The following is a 19,239-nucleotide window of genomic DNA, read 5'->3' as shown; positions in this document are numbered from 1 at the left end:
TTTAGAAACCTCAGCAGGCCTGAGGGCTGTCTCTCCTTCGTTTCAGCAAAGGGGGTCCCACACCTCTCCCACGTTACATCATAATGCCACAGTTGGCAGCGCTAACTTCGGACAGGGGGGTCAGGCTGCCTAAAAGCCAAGCTGCATGTTACGTTAGACATGTGGCTGCTCATGTCTGTGCAGGGCCTCATAGAATCATAGAATAGTAGAGTTGGAAGGGGCCTACAAGGCCATCGAGTCCAACCCCCTGCTCAATGCAGGGATCCAAATCAAAGCATTCCTGACAGCTGCCTGTCCAGCTGCCTCTTGAATGCCTCCAGTGTCGGAGAGCCCACTACCTCTCTAGGTAAGTGGTTCTGTTGTTGTATGGCTCTAACAGTTAGGAAGTTTTTCCTGATGTCCAGTCGGAATCTGGCTTCCTGCAACTTGAGCCCATTATTCCATGTCCTGCACTCTGGGACGATCGAGAAGAGATCCCGGCCCTCCTCTGTGTGACAACCTTTCATGTACTTGCAGAGTGCTATCACATCTCCCCTCAGTCTTCTCTTCTCCAGGTTAAACATGCCCAGTTCTTTCAGTCTCTCCTCATAGGGCTTTGTTTCCAGTCCCCTGATCATCTTTGTTGCCCTCCAGAGGCAGACCCAGTTTCCTTCCTTCCTTCTGTTGCACAAGATGTCACTGTGGGGAGTAGGAGGTTGAAAACATTTTCCCTCCTGCCGGATCCTGATCCTGATCCAGATCCAGACAGACTCCTGTGCCTGCAATTTGTATGGGGGGAGGGGAAGACTCCTGTGAAGTGAATGGGACTTTCTTCTTGATGCAGACTGTCAGGGGGGCTCAAACTGAGACCCTCATGGAAGGTAACCGGTTGGAGCCCCCAGACTCCACTCCACTAGGGTCCTAATCAGGAACAGTTCAGCCCCCCCTGCACTTTCTGAGTAAGGCCCCTCCCGGCCGTACTTAGAGGCAGGGCTGCATAACTAAAGTCACGTGTGGTTTGCCCCGTAGCTTTAGCACATATGCTTCCAACGTGTGTTTCTCTGCTCTCCATTCTCAGGAACCCAACCACTTTTCTCACTTATCACTCAGCAGGACACACAGCCATACATTAGGGGGAAAGGTTGGGCTTCATATAATTGCTCTTGTAGTCAAAGTACCCCAAAGTGCTTAACAATAATAGGGCCTATTGTTCTTGCAGCAAGACAGAAGGAAATTATGTGCCCAGCATGTCTCTTGCAGAGTCTTGTTTAATTAGCTTAATCATGGACAGAATTCCCCCCCCCCCAGACCACCAGCATTCTCCTTTCTAATCTATGGAAGAATGTATATTTGGGGAGGGGGTGATGCTCCCATGGATGTGCTTAAAAAAACCCAGGATACTGGTCATGCACAGATGCCTCACAGATGCACGTGATTGTAAATTTCTGAAATTTCATGACATTTCACTAGTATTGCAGGGGTGTTTGGATGTTGCAGGCAGATGCAATAGCAGACGTGGTTAGGACTGGGAGACCATCCAACTTTAATTGGTGCTCTGTATGATTTGAAGTACGCCCCCCTCCCCCCTCCCCAGCATGCTGGAGTGTTATGGGACACGCTGCCAACCCTGCTTGGAAGCAGGCTCCATTCCCATCTGCTCACGGATTATTTGTAAACACTTTGTTGCAAAAGGCATCACACGTCTCCAGTATACTTGCAAAGAAGCTGACCCTCTAAAGGGCAGCCCTCAAACTCCCTACAGCTCTGGGGAGTGGGCAGTACTGGTGGTGGTGCATGAACAGTCCAGGGCACACAGGAGATGAAGCTGGAGATGATGGGAGTGAGCTTCATGACAACCTTTGGAAACCATTCACATTTAAGGCACAGGATGTCCCCCAAAGAATCCTGGGAGCTGTGGTTTCCCCTCCCAGAGATACAAATTCCCAGCACCCTGAACAAGCTACATGAGTCTTTGGGGAAGTCATGTGCTTTAAATGTGCTTTGGGTGTATTTTAAATGTATGGTGTGGGCCTGCCGGCTAGGGAAGAAGCATCCATTAGCCATCTTGAATGGCTGAATTCCCACTTCAGTAAGCCAGATGTGCAAACAAACTCTTTGTTACCTCTGGGCACCGCCAACCATATTCAGCTCTAGGCACTATTTCACTTACACCTCAAATGATTTTCCCTCAGGAAAAATGAGAGGTGTTCTGCAGTTCTGGATTCAAAATACAGTTAATAATTGTGCGAGTTATGAACAAACCAAAGATGCTTTGGGGAGACAGGTATTGTAGGAGTTTGAATGGAAATGGACATGGGCTGCCTTCAAGTCGATCCCGACTTATGGCGACCCAATGAACCGGGTTTTCATGGTAGGTGGTATTCAGAGGTGGTTTACCATTGTGTTCTTGAGGCTGAGAGGCAGTGACTGGCCCAAGGTCACCCAGTGAGCTTCATGGCTGTGTGGGGATTCGAACCCTGGTCTCCCAGGTCGTAGTCCAACACCTTAACCCCTACGCCACACTGGCTCTCCGCTAGGCAGTTTGCAAAATATAAAAACCAAAGCATAGGAGAGATGAGAAGGGGAAATTTTGGTTGTTGCAGCTGCAAGCTGGCAAGTCTGTCTTGGGACTTGCAGAAGTCGGGGTCCACCCCAGTTGCAGACATTACCTCTCTTTTCTGTCGTGATGACCGTGGCTTCCAAGGGCTCCCCCCAGCCCTGCCGGGTCTTGGCAGAAACTCGGAAGATGTACGCTGATTCGGGGAGGAGGTCTGTAGCCACAAACTGCCTGACTGTGGAGCCAACTTCCACTGTGGTGAATTTGTTGGGGCTGCTGGTTGCCAAGCGGTATGCAATTTGATAGCCTGGATTTAGAGTGACAGAAAGGAGGAGGAAGAGAACAGGAGGCTGAGTTAGTTTTTCCAGTCTTTTAGTAGGGGAAAAGTGCCAAGACTGTTAGCGCATCCTAGTTAGTTATTTATTTGAAGGCAAAACAATGTAATTTGCTTCTTTTCATATTTACCAGCTGAGGTATATCACGGCCCTCCTCCCCCAACCTCCGGCTCAATGCAGTACATTATCTGACTTGGTGATGAATGGAAAAGGCCTCCTGAGTGATAATCCACCATGAAATTTGTTTCACGTTTCATTCTTTAAAAGAATGAGATACGAGAACAGTTTCATCTTCCTGGAGCATATTGATGTGCTGTGAAAATGCGACAGATACCAAACAAGTACACCCACAGCTGTTTTGACAAGGGAAGGCTGGCCAACAAAATGAGCCAACTTCTCCCTGCCTCAAACACCCAAAGCAGGAGAAGGAGAGCTCTGGGACATTTCTTCAGACAATGGGTCCCATTTCATTTTTGGTCTGAACTAAGGACCTAGGTAAGACATACGAGACCTCGCCATTCCTCCACTGGGCCTTTTGCTGTCCTGTCTCCGATCTCATCATTTGAGGCAAGTTCACAACCGAAGGAACCTGCAGATAGCCCTCATCTGCCTTCAAAACTGAACTTCCCTGAACCAGCTCAGTGCCCTTTCCCACTTGGAAACCTCACTGTAAAAACGCACCCCACATTGACATGCTGTAAAAGGTTTTGATACCAGAAGATACTGCCACACGGGCTGTGTTGTTCCTCGTATTAGCGAAGAAAGTTGGAAAGCGGTTGTAAGCCAACAACAAATGTTTTATTTAGTTTTAACATAAAAGACCCCTCTCGTTCTCAAGCTTCCAGCTTCTCCTGTTTCCTTCCCAGCTCTAGCCATCCTCCTTCAGTCCTTGTTGCTTCCAACCTCACTTGAAACGAGCCTTGCTCTCTTACACAGGCCTCAGGGAACAATCCACACCAGTGACAGAGCTGTAGAACCCAGAAGGTGGCATACCATCCAGACACTGACCGGACCCAGACCTGCTTAGCTTCAGCTAGATGGCAGCCTCATGTGCCTTCAGACCATGCCCTGGGACTTCATATACTTCAAGCAGGTCAGCCCTGCTCTGTCTGGGGGCTGAAGGATATTGCATTTGTTTGCTTAATACCTTTATACACCACCTTTCTTCCATCATGGTAGTCAAAGCAGCAGACATGAAGTTCCCACCCTGACCCCAGCCAGATCCAGGCCTGCCTCATGTACTCCTCCCTGGAACACGATCGGAGGGGAGTTGGAGCTAGGTGAGGAGTGCAGAAAAACTCGACCTCTGTACAAGCCTTTCCAAGAGTTCCCGTTGGGTGCATCACCTATATAGTCCACATATCTGAGTCAGTGTATCATCCAACAACACGTCATGGGATATTAGCTAGAGGATGCGCCAACTCATTCTGCGAATACTCGCCAACATGCCAGGCTCGCTTCTTCTGGAAAGTCCAGGAGAAAGCCCAGTCCAGCTGCTAAGGTCTGAAGTCAATTTCTATCGGAGGTGCCAGGGATGGCTTTGCTTGTAGCAAGAACCGTTAAATGCTCCATCAAGTCACATGGCAGGGAGCAAGGAGGATGACAGCCAAATAAACCCAAAACAGAAGCAGCTGGACTTGATTGTGACAGACATCTGCCAGCCCTCTAACCGTCCTGTGAACTGCAGAGTTCTGCACCCCCACCCAGAGTTCCCCACCTGCTCTGGGGAACTTTACATCCCTGCTGCAGTTTAGAGAGTCACTAGATTTGAACTGCAAGAAAAGAAATGCAGAATGGAAACCAGAGGGCATCATCAGTGGATGGAGAAGGAGGTTGGTGACAGAGAGGAGGAGAGACTTGGGTGTACAACAGTGCTGTCCTGCTGAAAGGTGGCATTGATGACTGCTACATACATAAACAAGGCAGAGGCAATGAAAGCGGATTTGGAATATTCTTTGTACAGCCGATTCTATCTATACTATGTATCCTCATGCAGGCTTTGTAGTTTAATTGGGATACAGATGGTGCTAATTGAGTGTAGTGGGGCTAGTGATGCTTTTACAGATATCCTGTCCTCTCCCTATATGTCACTGTCTTTCCCCCCACTCTGGAGGAAACAGGATAATGTGTGGCAGCTGAATGAGAAAGTGGATGGCTCTTTTGTTTCCCCAGTCAAAGTGTTATTGTCAGTCACGTCTCATAGACTTTGCTGCTTCAGAGGTGCCAGAGGAGAAGACCACGTTTCATCGATGCTCAGATTGCAGCAGACAAGAGTTGAGAGCCAGCCCAGAGGTTGAGGCCCATTTTGGAACTAGGACATACACAGATGAGAGATTAGAACAGCCATATATATTTTCAAACTTGGCTCCATAAAATCAAGGATCTAAGGGTGCACAATTGCCAGAGCACCTGAACCACAAGTAGGAGCCAAGAAGAGGAGGTGGCCACTGAGCTGCTGATTTTGGAATTTAAACAGAGTGGGGTTAGTTGACCGCCTTTAAACATGCATAAATGCCTCCACCCTCAATGCCTGAAAACAAATTGTGAAGCCTAGGAACAACTTCTATGGAATCACAAAACTGGAAGAATCTCAATTGTTGTATTTCTAGCTGTTTGTTTTAGCTGCTTCTAATGTTCTTATTTATGTATATTTGTTCTAAACTGCTGCTATCTGTCTGTCTGTCTATCTGTTTATCTAAATTTCTGTCTCACCTTTTAGGGCAAGACCAAACAAACCCTAAAAATGTTAAAAACAGTACAATGAGATGAACAATCTACCCCCCCGCTCGAGTCTATAAGAAGGGGAATAGACTTAAACAAGCACAAATTTATTTCACGAGTGTAAAGAACTTGGATCCCTCAAAACCTCCTCTGCAACCTATTTTCTTGCTTCAACATGACTTGTAATTAAGAAGGCGCTACATTTTTGTAAGAAATTGGCAGCTGACATAGAGAAGAGTGAAAGGATCTATCCCATTCTTTGATCTATTTGGAATCTGCAACATGTTAACGGGAACATTAGAAAAACATTGTGCCAGCTGGGTGCCGTTAGGCATTCACATTAAAAAGAGTCTAATCTTCAGAGATCATTAACTACGCTCAGCTCATAAAGCAAGTAGAGAGAAAAAAAGAGAGACTAAATTTTGAATATATTTAGCTTTACCCTTTGCTAATGTTATGCAGCCCACCCAGGTATGTCTCTTACAAGGCACAATCTGAAATCTAAGCCTGATTTAACAAGTGCTACAGCACTTTAGTTCACTGTTTCAGAGCCTAGGACAAGAGATCACATCAAGGTACATGCGGAAAGGATGCACTCTGACCTTTCCCAGTTTCAGTGCATGTGCCGAAAGTAGAACCACAAGGCATAACAAGATTCAGCTGGGATAGAACACACTAGAGGAGGCAGGCAGCTGGAGGGGGAGGCGAAGAGAATGGGGGATAGGAGGACACTGTAGCGTGCAGGAAGCCATGAGGAATGCAAAAGCTGGAGACAAAATCAAAATAACCACCAAATCAAAAGCCTTGAAGGGAAACACAAAACATTAGGAGGCAACCACCCACAGCCTGTAAAGTTATTAGAGTAAGTACACACAGCATCAAGAGCAAACCAGTTTCGATCCAATTCATTTCCTGCTCTGTTCCCCTTCAACTATAATGCCAAGTCAAGCATATACAGGATTGATAAAACTGCATACTCTGCCACTAGTGCATTCAAACACTCATTCAGTCGGTCAGTTATTAGCTGCTGCACGGATTTATGTGATAGACAGCACCATCCATGCCAGAGGTCGCCAAGCTTTTTGGACCAGATGGCACATTTCAAATTCTGAGAGAGTTCTAGGGGCATCGGCCACAAAATGGCTGCTGTGGGGACGTGGCATAAAACAAAATGGCTGCCATGGGGGCGTCACATAATTCAAAATTAGAGACTAGTCATGGTGAAGCTTTCCCCATAACTGTATTTCCATACTAGAAAAGGCTCAACCTGTTGAATTTCTGTTTGCCATACAGCTGTTACACAAGGACCCTGGTTTTCTCCAGTGCCAATCCTAAACCAAAGCCTGGGCTGTCAACCTGTAGCCACTTACCTGGAAGTAAGCCCCTAACATATGCATTTGTGTAAACACTGTTTGGCTAGTGAACTGCAATACAAAAATCAAATAAGTGTAGATTTCGAAGGATGGCTGTGTCTTGCTTTTCATATTGTTTCAGAAAGTGTGGATTTGATAGATTCAGCTTGAAACGCGAACTGAATCGAAATTGTCCCCCATTTCTAGCCTTGGCATGAGAAAATATCCAGTTGGAGTCATCAGAAGTGGGAGTCTGCTGAGTGGGGCACTGCTTGAAACCTGCCATGAGCAGGTCTAGAGCACAGCCTACTCACCTCAGCCCCAAGCCCTGCCCCATCTCCCCTTCCTTCCCCTGCTCACCTCGTGGCATGGAAGAGCAGGGGCAGCAAAGATGATTGGGACATCCATTCCCATATGTCTGCATATGAAACTCCCCAAACTGGAACAGAGCCCCATATCTGGATGATGCCCATATGAATCAACAGAACTGGAAGTATCTAAATTATTGTGTAAGTATTTCTAAGAGTTGTGAATTATTAGTTTTCCTTTCCATTTATCATTTATTTCTCCAAATGTCTGTGTCTTTCTACACTTTGAAAAAGTCTTACTGTTGTAACCTCATATCATATCCAGTCTCTATTCTACTCTGAGAATATTCCTGTTTTTTCCTTGCGATGATCTTTACTGTGTTCAGCAATCTTTGAGTTCTCTTTTATACTGAGCTTCTACTCTTGGTCTCTTAATGGCCTGTAACATGCATTTATTGCTACGTTGCTTCTGTAGCTCCAGGGCATACATTAATTTTTCTTTGAACACTTTCCATTTACCTCTATTGATTTCTCTCATTTGATTTCACCCAGCAGTTTCCCCAGTCTTCACTTCTTTTTGTTGCAGAAGTTCACATCCCAGAATTTTCCCATGGAATGATCTCACTTCTGCATTATCGCCATGTCTGGAGGCTGATTTACACAACTATTGTTCTGAGCTTATTTTTCAATCCACTCAGTTGCCACCTTCTCCAAGTACAGATTTCATATTTATGAGGTAAATTGGTCTTTTTGTAGTGATGGCAATTGGGAATTAGCTTAAACACTCCAAATGAGTGCCTGCAAACATTGGCAAGCACTCAAAGCACCCACCGCGCCCTCTGCTGATTGCTTCCCTTGCTCACCCCAGTCCCCACAAACCTGGCTCAAGGCAGGAAAAGGAGCAGTACTGGTGGCAGAGATGACTGACATGTGGAACAGAATGGAGAGTGGATATGAGTTTCATAAGCAAAGTTTTCATGAAAACTGCCCACTCTCCAATGACTCTCCTGACGGAACAGACATTCAGATGCACCAGGGAACTTAACAGACATACTGAAAGTGATTTTTGATTGGCAGATAATGTAGTAAGACTAGATGGTGCACCATAAAATCAAGGGTAATGAGATGATGCAGTATTCTTAAGAGGGATGGTGAGCACCCAAAATATGCACTTAGAACTTAGCCAGCATAAATAAGACCAAAGAACTGCCCTGTGGAGTAGAACATCCCAGCATCCTAATTCCAATAACACAGTGCCAAATGCCTCTCCTGTTGTTTGTCCCCAGCATAAGCTACTCTGTATCTGAACCATCAGGGTAATAGGTAATAGGATGACCTATCCATTATTTTGTCAAACAGAGCAATCCTATGCATGCTTACTGAGAAGTGAGTCCCATTGCATCCAGTGGTGTTTACTCCCAGGTATACATGCATAAGATTGCAGCCCAAACTACTTTAAAAAAATTACACTCATCACATCTTATGACTGTATGTTCTGCGACTGTATTACATGTCATACAAAGAAACTCTTGCCTTATGATTTTCCCTAGTTGTTTTGGCCCGACTCCCATATAAACCCATTACTTGCCTCGTTTAGATTATTGAGAGTCCTCCTTTAAAAGCTGTATTTTACCAAATATTTCAAGGGTGGACCATCAAATAATCTTTGTATGAAAGAAAGTGACTTTGGCATTTCTGAACCAAACAGAAGGCAATAGTTGACTGAGGCATTGAATATATCTGTTAAAATGTGAGGTCATTCCAAGGTGACCACTTCCCTCCCCAAAGCAAATAGGCAGGAGTAGGGCTTTGCACTCAGAATACTGATGCTGCTTTTATCCTCCTCCTCCTCCTCCAAAGCCTTTCAGAACCAGAACCAGCAGCCCATGGAAGCTGCAATGCATACCTAAGCGTACAGACATTTATTAATTTGCGGCAGGATTTGAGGAGGGGAAGGAGGAACATTCTGAATAATACTGAGATATTATTCTGGTGCAGTTTGTGGATTTTTACCATTTCAAAGGCTAGAGGGAGGTGTGTGCTAATGCAACATGAGATCAAAACACTCATTTTCAAACTTGAACTGCATTCAGTTCTGAAGCTGATTCTTGATGGGGGTTCTGACAAATAGTTATTTCGAGAGGTAGCAAGGTAATGCTGTGCATGAAGTGGGGAGTGGGAAACTAACTGGGGAGAAGGAGAGGATCAAAAGAGGTCTCCATCAGGGATGCAAAGAACATGCGCCCTTAGTAACGGACCACTTCTGTTTAGTCACACTGTAAGGAATATCATATCGAGGTGAGGAGCTGGGATGCCAAAGGGAAGCCCCGTTTCCCATTGTCCAAAATAAGTGTTGGAGTTAACTAGCAGCCATTGTGAAATGTTTAAACATTTCTCTCTGGGAGCCTACTGGTTTTTCATACTGCTGATCTCCAAAATGCTGAGTTATATTTTTATTTAGGCTATGAAAAATCCATTGCCAAGGCATTTGTATACTCAGTGGGCTACAAGACTAAATGGCTTGGATTAAAAGTTGTTCTTGGATGGAAGAGAGTCTCCTACACTGGCCTGGTTCACACATAACCATGGCATTGTTTAAGCCAGGGGGTTGTTAAAGTCATTCTCACACTCTTTCAGAGGCACATAGTCAACCTCCTCAGCTGATTCATACAGATCAGCAGAGGAGGGGGGGTTATCTTCCCCTCCCAACTCATCAAGTGATCGACCTGCTGACTGCAGAGGGGGGCATATCTATCCTCATCAGAGGGTTGGGCTGGACACTGTCCCACTTAATTCTCTCTCTCTTTTTGCTTCTGTTGCCACCAAAATCAGTAGGGTCTTGGGGAGGGGAGGGCAGATCAAATCCCCAGGGAATGGAGTAACCATGGCTGGTTTAAGCCATAGTTTATTTAATAAACCACAGATTAACCACAAGTTGTCTAATAGATGTTCAAACAATAACCTGTTTCTCCAAAATTTGATTTGTTTTCCAGATATTTTTGCCCCATGACCTTGTAGCTTGACGAGCATCTAGAGTAGGATCTGCACATCATCATCATCAGTAAGATTATTGGTCGTTTGATACCTGAAGGTCTCCAAGCAACTTACAACACATAACCAAGGATTAAACCAACAACAAACCATGGCTTCAGGTTGTGGCTTGTTGGTAATAAACAAATCACAGTTAAGCCACTGGGCAGAGTTCACAATAAAGCTAAACCATAGGTTAATAGACCATGAGAACTGCGAACCAGGCTGCTGTTGCCAATTTGCCAAATGCCCTGTAGGACGGCATAGTCCTGCTTTTACAAAAGTATATCTAAATCAGTAAAGGCTTCAGTCAGAGGTTCAAGATGCGTTTCGTGTGTCAACATCAGGAGCCACTGGGAATCCTCTGCTCTGTGTGTGGCTGCCTCATATGGTGAGCCACCAGAGCTGCAGTTTAGAGCACCTTCCTGGGCAATGAAGAGCTCTCAGTCTCTATGCTGAAGACTGGAGTCTCTTAGACAGGAAGACCTAGGAAAGGGCCCCTTTCTCTTTGGGCTCAGATTTTACCTGAGCAACAACAGCCTTCCTAGCTCTAGTGTGTTTAAGCCTGACTCTCTGGATTGGCTCTGGTCTCTATTCCTTGGCTTCAGCTCCTGGTTCCCCCCTGACTGATGCCTACAGCTTAGCCCTGTCAATCCAGTGCAATCATTTGTGTTTAAAGCTGATTCAGCTTTAACACTAGTCTTAGAAGAACATAGGATGGTATTCTAAAAAATGGACCAATTTGTAGACAAAATCAGAAAGCACAAGAAAGATTTCTGATCGGAGCAAAATATCAAATTAAGACCTAAATCATCTTTACTTAATCTTGGAAGTGATTCACAGAATCTATTTTTGTCAGTGCAACCAAGTACTGGGGGGTGGGAAGGTCATCTGCAAGATTTAAACCCAAACGCTAAGCAGTTTAAAGGCACATGGAGAGAAGGTAATCACATGGAGACCTACTTGGATTATCACAAGAGTTGAGTTTGCTGAGTCCTGATTTGTATGGAGGTGGAAATTGCAGTAAATTCAAGAGTACAACATAAATTCAAGTGTACACCATATTCAACCTCTTCTAATCTAAGCAGGTCTATGCATGCCTTAGAAGCTGCTTACATTTTTTTAAAGCATGCAAATCATTGTATGGAAGGATTATGACCCAGCTATATTTTTGGTTACAGCAGCTAAAGTGGATTATGTGAATCAACTCCAATCCACAATTCACTGGTGATTTTGCAGGTCAATTCCATAACCAAGCGTAAACATTCCATGTAAATTGGCTCTTAATGTGGATCACACTTCAAGCCCGTATTGGTTTTATGCCTGTTTTGCTGTCTCTGCTTTACTCCCAGTATTGTGAGGGTGCTGAGAATTCTCTCCTGGAAAAGTCTTCAATGCTGTCATGATTACTTTGAGAAATGTCATGACAGTCAAGCCATTTTAATTATGCAGCACAGACACACCTTTGTTATACTTTGTACTGATGCTTCATCCTAGTTTCTTCCGAGTTCCAAATTACTTGTCCTTGGTTCCAAAGTAAAACTGATGCATTATAAAGCCTCCACTTTTTGTCTCTAAATTCTATACAGTCCACTCCCCATACACAGTTTCCTGCAATTTTCAGCTCATTATCTTTTCCCTCCTCTGCAGATTGCTAAAATTCTACCAAAAAAGAGTAGCCTTGAGGTGATTGTGCACATGACTGAAGCAGACAGTTCTTTTTTGAAGCTTGTGCTAAAATAGCAGAACAAACAGCCAAACCCCTACCAAGACCCAGAACACCAAAGCAGGATGTGACTGTATGTACAGTTGCATCAAAATTGCAGGAGCGCATGTTCTCATCAGAAAAAAAAACAAAGAAAAAAGACTCTTGATGTAATCACACGAAATTAAAGACTGCATTTTTGCAATGTTTCATTGGTGGTATAGTGCAGAAAAAAAGGATGCCAATGAAATGAAGAAACAGAAGCAAAGTGGGAATATAGGAAGCTGTTTATACTGAGTCAGAACACTGGTCCATCCAGCTCTGTACTGTCTTACATGCCTGGAAGCAAGTCCTCCAGATTTCAGAGAGAAGTCTTCCTCTGTGCTACCGAGACACTGGTGACTAAATTTAGCCTCTTTCACGTGCAAAGCATCTGCTCTGCCACTGAGGTATGGCTCCTCCTTTGGAAACTGGACAAGTTCTGATTGCAGAAATAATATTAGAAATGTTACAGTTGGGAGGAGGAGAGGAACTCAGGGCAGAGTAAATCAGAGAAACGATAAAGGAATGTGATGGGGGGAGATCTTCTCATCCCTAGCAGTTCTTTATGGGAAAGCATCATTAAGATATTAGTGGGGGCATCAAAGTGCCCAGATACGGCAAGCAAAGATGCACTATACCCTTCTGTTTTATTGACCGTGAACCACCATCTTGCATGGTGGTTCCTTTGAACACAGTCAGGTTGGATTCTACAATGCAATGCCAACGAATGAATACACTGAACAATCTTTCTTGGCCTGCCCAATGTCCCTATTTTACAATGAACAACATAGGAAGCTGACCCAAAGAACGTTTCATGCAACAACATAAAGAGCCTGCATCATGGATAACCAATGTGGTACCCTCCTCTTGTTGTGGACTACAACTCCCATCATCCCTGGCCCCTGGCCATGGCTGATGGAAGCTGGGAGTCCAACAACATCTGGAGGACATGGCATTGGCTACCCTTGGCATATACGCTACAAGCTCATGGGTGAGTTTGTTCTTCTTTAACTGCTTGGCCTTAGAATAGAGATGTTGCTTTTTGACACTTAACAAAGAATTCCTTCTCACCAGAGAAGAATTCCACACTTTGAGAAATAACTCATGGTCTCACTGGCAGCAGAGCCTGGCAATAACTCTTCACCTTTGGAGACAGTGCCGCTGCCAGCCAGGTGAAACCGCTTCCAAGGCTGCTCAGCAGTGCAAGAAACTGACAGGCAGGAGAGGGATGGAAGGAGAGACAAGCACTTCTTCGCTGTTTTCCAAGCAGATGGTTTCAGAATGTGGAATTTCTCCTTGTACACAAATCCCAGTGTCTCAGTTCTTGGGTTTAATTTGGTAATCAGCACACAAGGTGCAGAGTTCCCTTTAAAATAATACAGCAACCTAAACACCAGGAATACCTGGCAGGATTCTGCCTGTGATGGCTGACTGCGGCGAAGACTGAAACAAATCCTTCCTTCTTGTGTGCAAAAGCTGCTTTCACATCCTATCTAATGATACTCCAACCACCTCGTGGGCCCAGTTATAATCAGTGGGGAATGTTGGGCTGTGTACACCATCTGAGTGATTCCAGATTTTATTTAACACAAAACAAAAGGTAGCTCACCATATAAGCTCACTATTTAAAGCCAAGCAATTAAACGTTAGTCCTTCCGCCCCCAAAACTAAGTTGAGATGGAATCTGGGGTGGAGCAGAGAGTTCTCTCTGATCAGCCCAAGGCAGATTAGCCTGATTTGGGAGGTACCATATTGGGGGCTGACAGCCAGTGTGGTGTAGTGGTTAAAATGTTGGACTATGACCTGGGAGACCAGGGTTCGAATCCCCACAGAGCCATGAAGCTCGCTAGGTAACCTTGGGCCAGTCACTGCCTCTCAGCCTCATGAAAACCATATTCATAGGGTCGCCATAAGTTGGAATTGACTTGAGGGCAGTACATTTATATTTTAAGCATGACTTTTATCCTGTATCACTATGGGGCAATGCCAAAGACAAACAAGTTTGCTAGATTTCCCAGGGAGGAACTCATAAAGCTCTTATTAGCTATTGCTAAACAAACAAACAAACAAACAAACAGTAAAAGATTTTCATTTGCTTAAAGGTACCAAACATTATTGCCTTAACATTAATCAGAAAGACTTAAGCTTCCATTTTTCAAGTGTGCCCAATTGTTAATTTTGTGCAATATATATTAGAGGTGAACCACATGATACTGAGATTACAATTTCATCTGCCATGTGCATGCGGCAATTTCAAGAAAGTGGGGGCAAAATTATGTACATTTTCAGCAGGGAGATTATAAAGATTTATAAACTGCTTAATATTTCAAAAATCTCTAAGCACTCTACAGCCTTAAAAGAAACAATATATCAAAATATTAAAACAAAAACAAGAACAGCGGTATAAAAACCAATAAAACAGAAATTCAGAGGAGTTAAACACATAAAACAGAGTCCAATCTTTGGGTCAGAGAAAGCCTGGGCAAAAAGATGTGTCTTTGCAAGACGACTGAAGCAACTGATGGTTGTGGCTTCACAACCTATGGTAGAGGGAGGGCATTCCATCTAACAGGGACAACAGCAGAAAATGCCTGTTTTCAGGTTACCACTCTGTGATATTCTGTAGGGTGCAGTACCCCAAGTATCATGGGTGTCTGCAAAAATAATTTGGGGGGAAGCAAGGTCTATGACTTGTAACTACAGGTTGGTGACTTGAGTATTTGCTGTCTTTACACGACTGAAGCCCACACACCATCACATGGTGCTGAAGAGAGGCAACAGGAAACAATGGTATGCTGTGCCTGTTGGTGATGTACTATATTGCATGGGATTATACATTTCAGAACTAACGTCTAACAAATTGCTTTATTATCCGTTTAACAATAACAGAGGAAGGCACTAGAGAGATGCACCGCTTCAGTTTGTCCATTGAACAGCAACACCGTAGGACTCTAAACCAAATTAAAAACCCCAAAGGCTGAATTTCACAACTTTTACACAGAATCTACCTTGACTGTGGTGAATGCCAGGCATAAGGTCTGAAACCAGTCAGATTTTTGTTGTTGTTAATGCTTGTCTGTCCATAATATAAAAGAAAATATTACACAAAGTGGATCATTCTTTAAACAAAAATCTGGAGCTTTTGAGGGTCTTGGCCAAAATGGTCAATAACTTCTTTTATAAATTTCTCCTTGGGATAGGTCTTCATCTTTTCGCTATGGAAACCCAAACACACAAGCCAGACAATCAATTTTCACTCATTGACAAGTGCAGCTATGTCTTCACCCTGCACAGAGTGCTACAGCATCATTCAAATGTGCATGTTATTTCTGGGAGGGAAAGTGCTTTAAAGATAGCCATGCAACTGGTGTGAAAGTTGTCTTGTCTTGGTGGTGCTTGATACTGCTAATTGCTTGAGCTGAGAGACAATCCCTACATAATTTCCTACAAACACATGGATACTCTTGTGTTTTTGAGTCTACCATGTTGCACATAGCATTAGATGTTGTATCTGGATGCTCTCACAGAAGACAATTATGATGACTTTAATTGTACCAACTGTATTGTACACATCACTTACACTGTTCAGATCATTTACAGTGAGATTAAGTTTATGGGATGAGCAGTGGACAAAGGCTACCTGAGGATAAACTGCCCTGATCTGTGCTTGAACCCCACCTTCGTTTCCTGTCATGGTTGAACAACCATCATATCCTTGTCCAATGAACTTGCAGAGATCTAGTCCAAAATCAGAACAAGCAGGTAAGATTGTGTTGGCTATGCTTACTGCAGTTTCATCTGAGATTGAAATGAACCCAAGGAATTCCTCATGCACTGATGCATTCCCATCATTTTATTCCACAAATCTTTCACCTAGCGACAGTTGTTCTATACCAGAAATATCTGCTGTTTCATCTGCTAAAACTGAGAATCTCATGGAAACGATTGCCTTCACAACAATATCTTCCCTCAGAATTTGGCCACACAAACTTACTCACTCATTCTGTGTTGTTGCAGATGTGTAATTAACATTGCCTGCCCCAGTTTCCAATTTTTTAGAAATATTTCATATCCTGCCTCAACATGAAACCGTAAAAGGTCTATCATGTCACCTGTGGTACTGATCTTACCACGAAGAGCAAGGGCTTGTGACCCAGGTTGATATCACAGAGCACAGATGCTGTTTATTTTCCTCTAAAGCTCTTCCTTTGGGAGGAAGTGTGGGAAATACTACTACTACTACTACTCCCAGGCATTTTAAAGTGTATTTTTACAGTATTTTATTACTATGTTGTATTCTGGATGTTGTTTGGTTCTCGTATTGTTTTTGTTTTTGTTTTTTTGAGTTGTTATATTTATTGTATTTATTGTGCCTGCTTTTACCTTTTATGTACACCGCCCAGAGAGCCTTCGGGCTTAGGGCGGTATATAAATTAAATTAATTAATTAAATAAATAAATACTACTACCACCCACCCTTCACCCAAAGGCCCCACAGCAAGTTACAATAATTTTAAAACATGACATTTAAAACAGTTGAAAAAGAGTACGTCTCAGGTGTCAAAGGCAAGGATAAAGAGGTGTGCCTTCAGCATTTCATGCAAAGATGCGTTAGCCACTCCCTGGACCCAGCTGGTTAAGCCTCCCTGACTAGGATGGGCAAGGGTCAAGAGGGAGAGTGGTAGGGTGGGCATCCAAAAGCACCTAGTCCACATCCCCAGGCCTCAATAGCTGGAATGGATCCCACAGAATTGGATAAGCCAGCATGCTGGGCGTCTCACCAGAGACTGTATTAGCAGCGGCATCGAGATCAGTATGACGGCGAGCAATCTTCTCTTCAGTGTGTCTAGCAATCTTATCCACTGCAGGCCTTTGAGGGTTCCAGTGCCCTCTTAACAGGAGCAGGTAGGGCCATCTTTCCCCCCGTTCAAGAGAGCTCTGTTGGGCAACTACTTCAGGACACAATGAAGGCAGCAATATGGGCTTTCATTAAAAGAGTAAAGAGAGAGAGGCTGGGCTCATATGCAGTCTGACTGATTTTACTATTTCCTTGACTAGTATTGTCTCTTTCTCTCTAGCTACACACACACACCCCTCCTGGTTGTTAAAAAGGTACGCCGACAGGCTACTTCTCTGGCAGCTGCTTTTGGTTCTGCCCCTCTAAGCAGCTGTTGCCTTTTTCACTTACCAAGAATGATTCCATTGGGTTCTTCCGGTGGCTGCCACACAATCCGTACAGACGTCAGCTTCACCTCGGGAAACACCATCCGCACTGGAGGGCCTGGGGCTAAAACGACCAAGAGAAACAAAAGAATGACCCTTACACATGGACTTGTACTTATAAACTTCTTCTAATTTCTCTTTATGTAGCAGCCGTATGCAGGGAGGTTCAAATCCTGTTCGCATTTTCTGCCTAATCCTTTGACCTAGTAGACAAATAGCCTAAAAATGGTTCTGAGCGCAAGAGGCTAATAGCATACCAGGATTTCCTATGGAAAACCTCTACTAAAGGTAGGGTGTTTCTACTATCCTTCGTATGACATGGTATGAAATCTCAGCTGGAAAGGATCTAAATTGGTGTCTTGGACCAACAGTCTTGGTAGGGTAAAGCAGGTCAAAAAGACTTTGAACTGTGCAGAAGTGATCTTTAGAACAGACGAGACTGAAGAATTCTCTGCAACACAAAAAGCTTGCTGTCTTTTGAGATAGCTGTTAATTAACATACCTGTTAATTCTTGTAATGTCGCAGCTACTGACTTCAGACATTTTACTACATTAGTAAATATATTTACAGTTACGTTTTGATAAACAAGAGTTGACCTCAGAGGGGTGATCATACTGGAGGTTATCTGGGGATCTCTGTGTGCCAATCAGATTTTGAAAGAAATTTGACAACTCTAGTTATTATATATTGTATTGTATACTGAGGTGGTGTCCAATTTCAAGGAAAGGTTATTTCCTATGTCATTTCAAGATTGCTGAAGCGGAATCATATTCTCCAACTACATTGCTAATTCCCAGCTTGCCTTCCAATTTCACATAAGCATTTTGAGCACCTCTGTTTGGCCACAAGCATCAGAGGGGGAGCAGGTGTATAGTGCCACAGATAGCAGGCTGGTAGCTGAATTACTTCTATCAAGGTCACCAGGGGGAGCTAATGACAATTTGCAAATCTAGAGGCACTGATGTTCCCCCTTAAGCTGAAATCCCACCTCTTCTCTCCCCTATGATGCTTTTAATTAAATTGATCAGGACGGAATCAAGCAGGCTTATGTCAGGAGTGTGGGGATGGAAAAACAAATAGCACCATTTGCCAACAAGTGATGCAGGCAGGAAGAGGATAAGGTGCTTGCATTAAACCAAGCCTAAGAACATCTTGTTACATTGCAGCTGTTACATCTTGTTACAGTGATGGATAAACACATGTTTGTTTATCCATCTGATTTGTATCCCAGAGAACAGTATACGCCTGTGTGTGAATTTGTTTTATGTGGGGAGACCGGCGCACAACGATCAATGCACAATCTTGACAGAAAAAGGCTTTGATCCAATGGCATGGGTACCACGACGATTGGAAGTCTTTTATCTGCTGCAGCCTTCATCTGCCTTCACAGCCGTTGTAACATACACATTGTTATCCTCCGCCTGTTCTGCTATTGAGGACTTTCTTGGATTGTTCTTTGCCTGGTTCCTCTCCCTTTACCTTACCGCCATGGGTGGCCCTGCTGGGAGTACATGACTCCTGACGGCATAGCTCACAGGGCTACCCCGCTTGATCCTCCCCGTAACTCCATGGTTATTAGGCTCTGCCAAGGGCAATATTTCCTAACTTAGTGCTCTCCAGAGTTTTTGGACTACACCTCCCATCAGTCCCAGCTGGCACAGCTGTGCTTAAGTTGTAGTTCAAAACATCTGGAGGGTACCAGGTTGGGGGAGTCTGGACAAGAGTTACTAGGACTGCAAATAAGAACCTGCAGATCTATACATTGCTCCCTTGTCTGGGGAGGGTCTGGGCTTACAAATTGGAGCATTCCCTGGTCAGTAAAGGGTTCTTTGGCTCCGGAGTGACTCAGGCTAGCCATGATCTCCCCCTGACCTGGAAGAAAGATAAAAGCTGCGAGGACTTACGCTTTTATTGCTACCATTTGTTTTGTTGACATTTTGCATTATATTATCATCACTGGTCGCACACTGCTTTGAGCAACTTAAGT

General features: G+C 44.1%; 1 protein-coding gene across 8 annotated transcripts in view; it reads right to left on the bottom strand.

The window, feature by feature from the left end:
• Positions 1-19,239, bottom strand: part of SDK1 (sidekick cell adhesion molecule 1) — a 681,727-nt gene that overhangs the window by 86,208 nt on the left and 576,280 nt on the right. For all 8 annotated transcript variants that reach the window (XM_061599424.1, XM_061599427.1, XM_061599426.1 and 5 more), the window contains 2 exons: positions 17,217-17,315; positions 2,649-2,843 (listed from right to left, as the gene is read on the bottom strand). In XM_061599424.1, coding sequence (XP_061455408.1) covers positions 2,649-2,843; positions 17,217-17,315 — 294 coding nt within the window. The remainder of the gene's footprint in view (positions 1-2,648; positions 2,844-17,216; positions 17,316-19,239) is intronic.

Source organism: Rhineura floridana, chromosome 17 (assembly GCF_030035675.1).
Source record: "Rhineura floridana isolate rRhiFlo1 chromosome 17, rRhiFlo1.hap2, whole genome shotgun sequence".
Classification (NCBI taxonomy): Eukaryota; Metazoa; Chordata; class Lepidosauria; order Squamata; family Rhineuridae; genus Rhineura; species Rhineura floridana.
The sequence above is the reverse complement of the archived record's forward strand: the minus strand, read 5'-3'. Positions and strand labels throughout refer to the sequence as shown.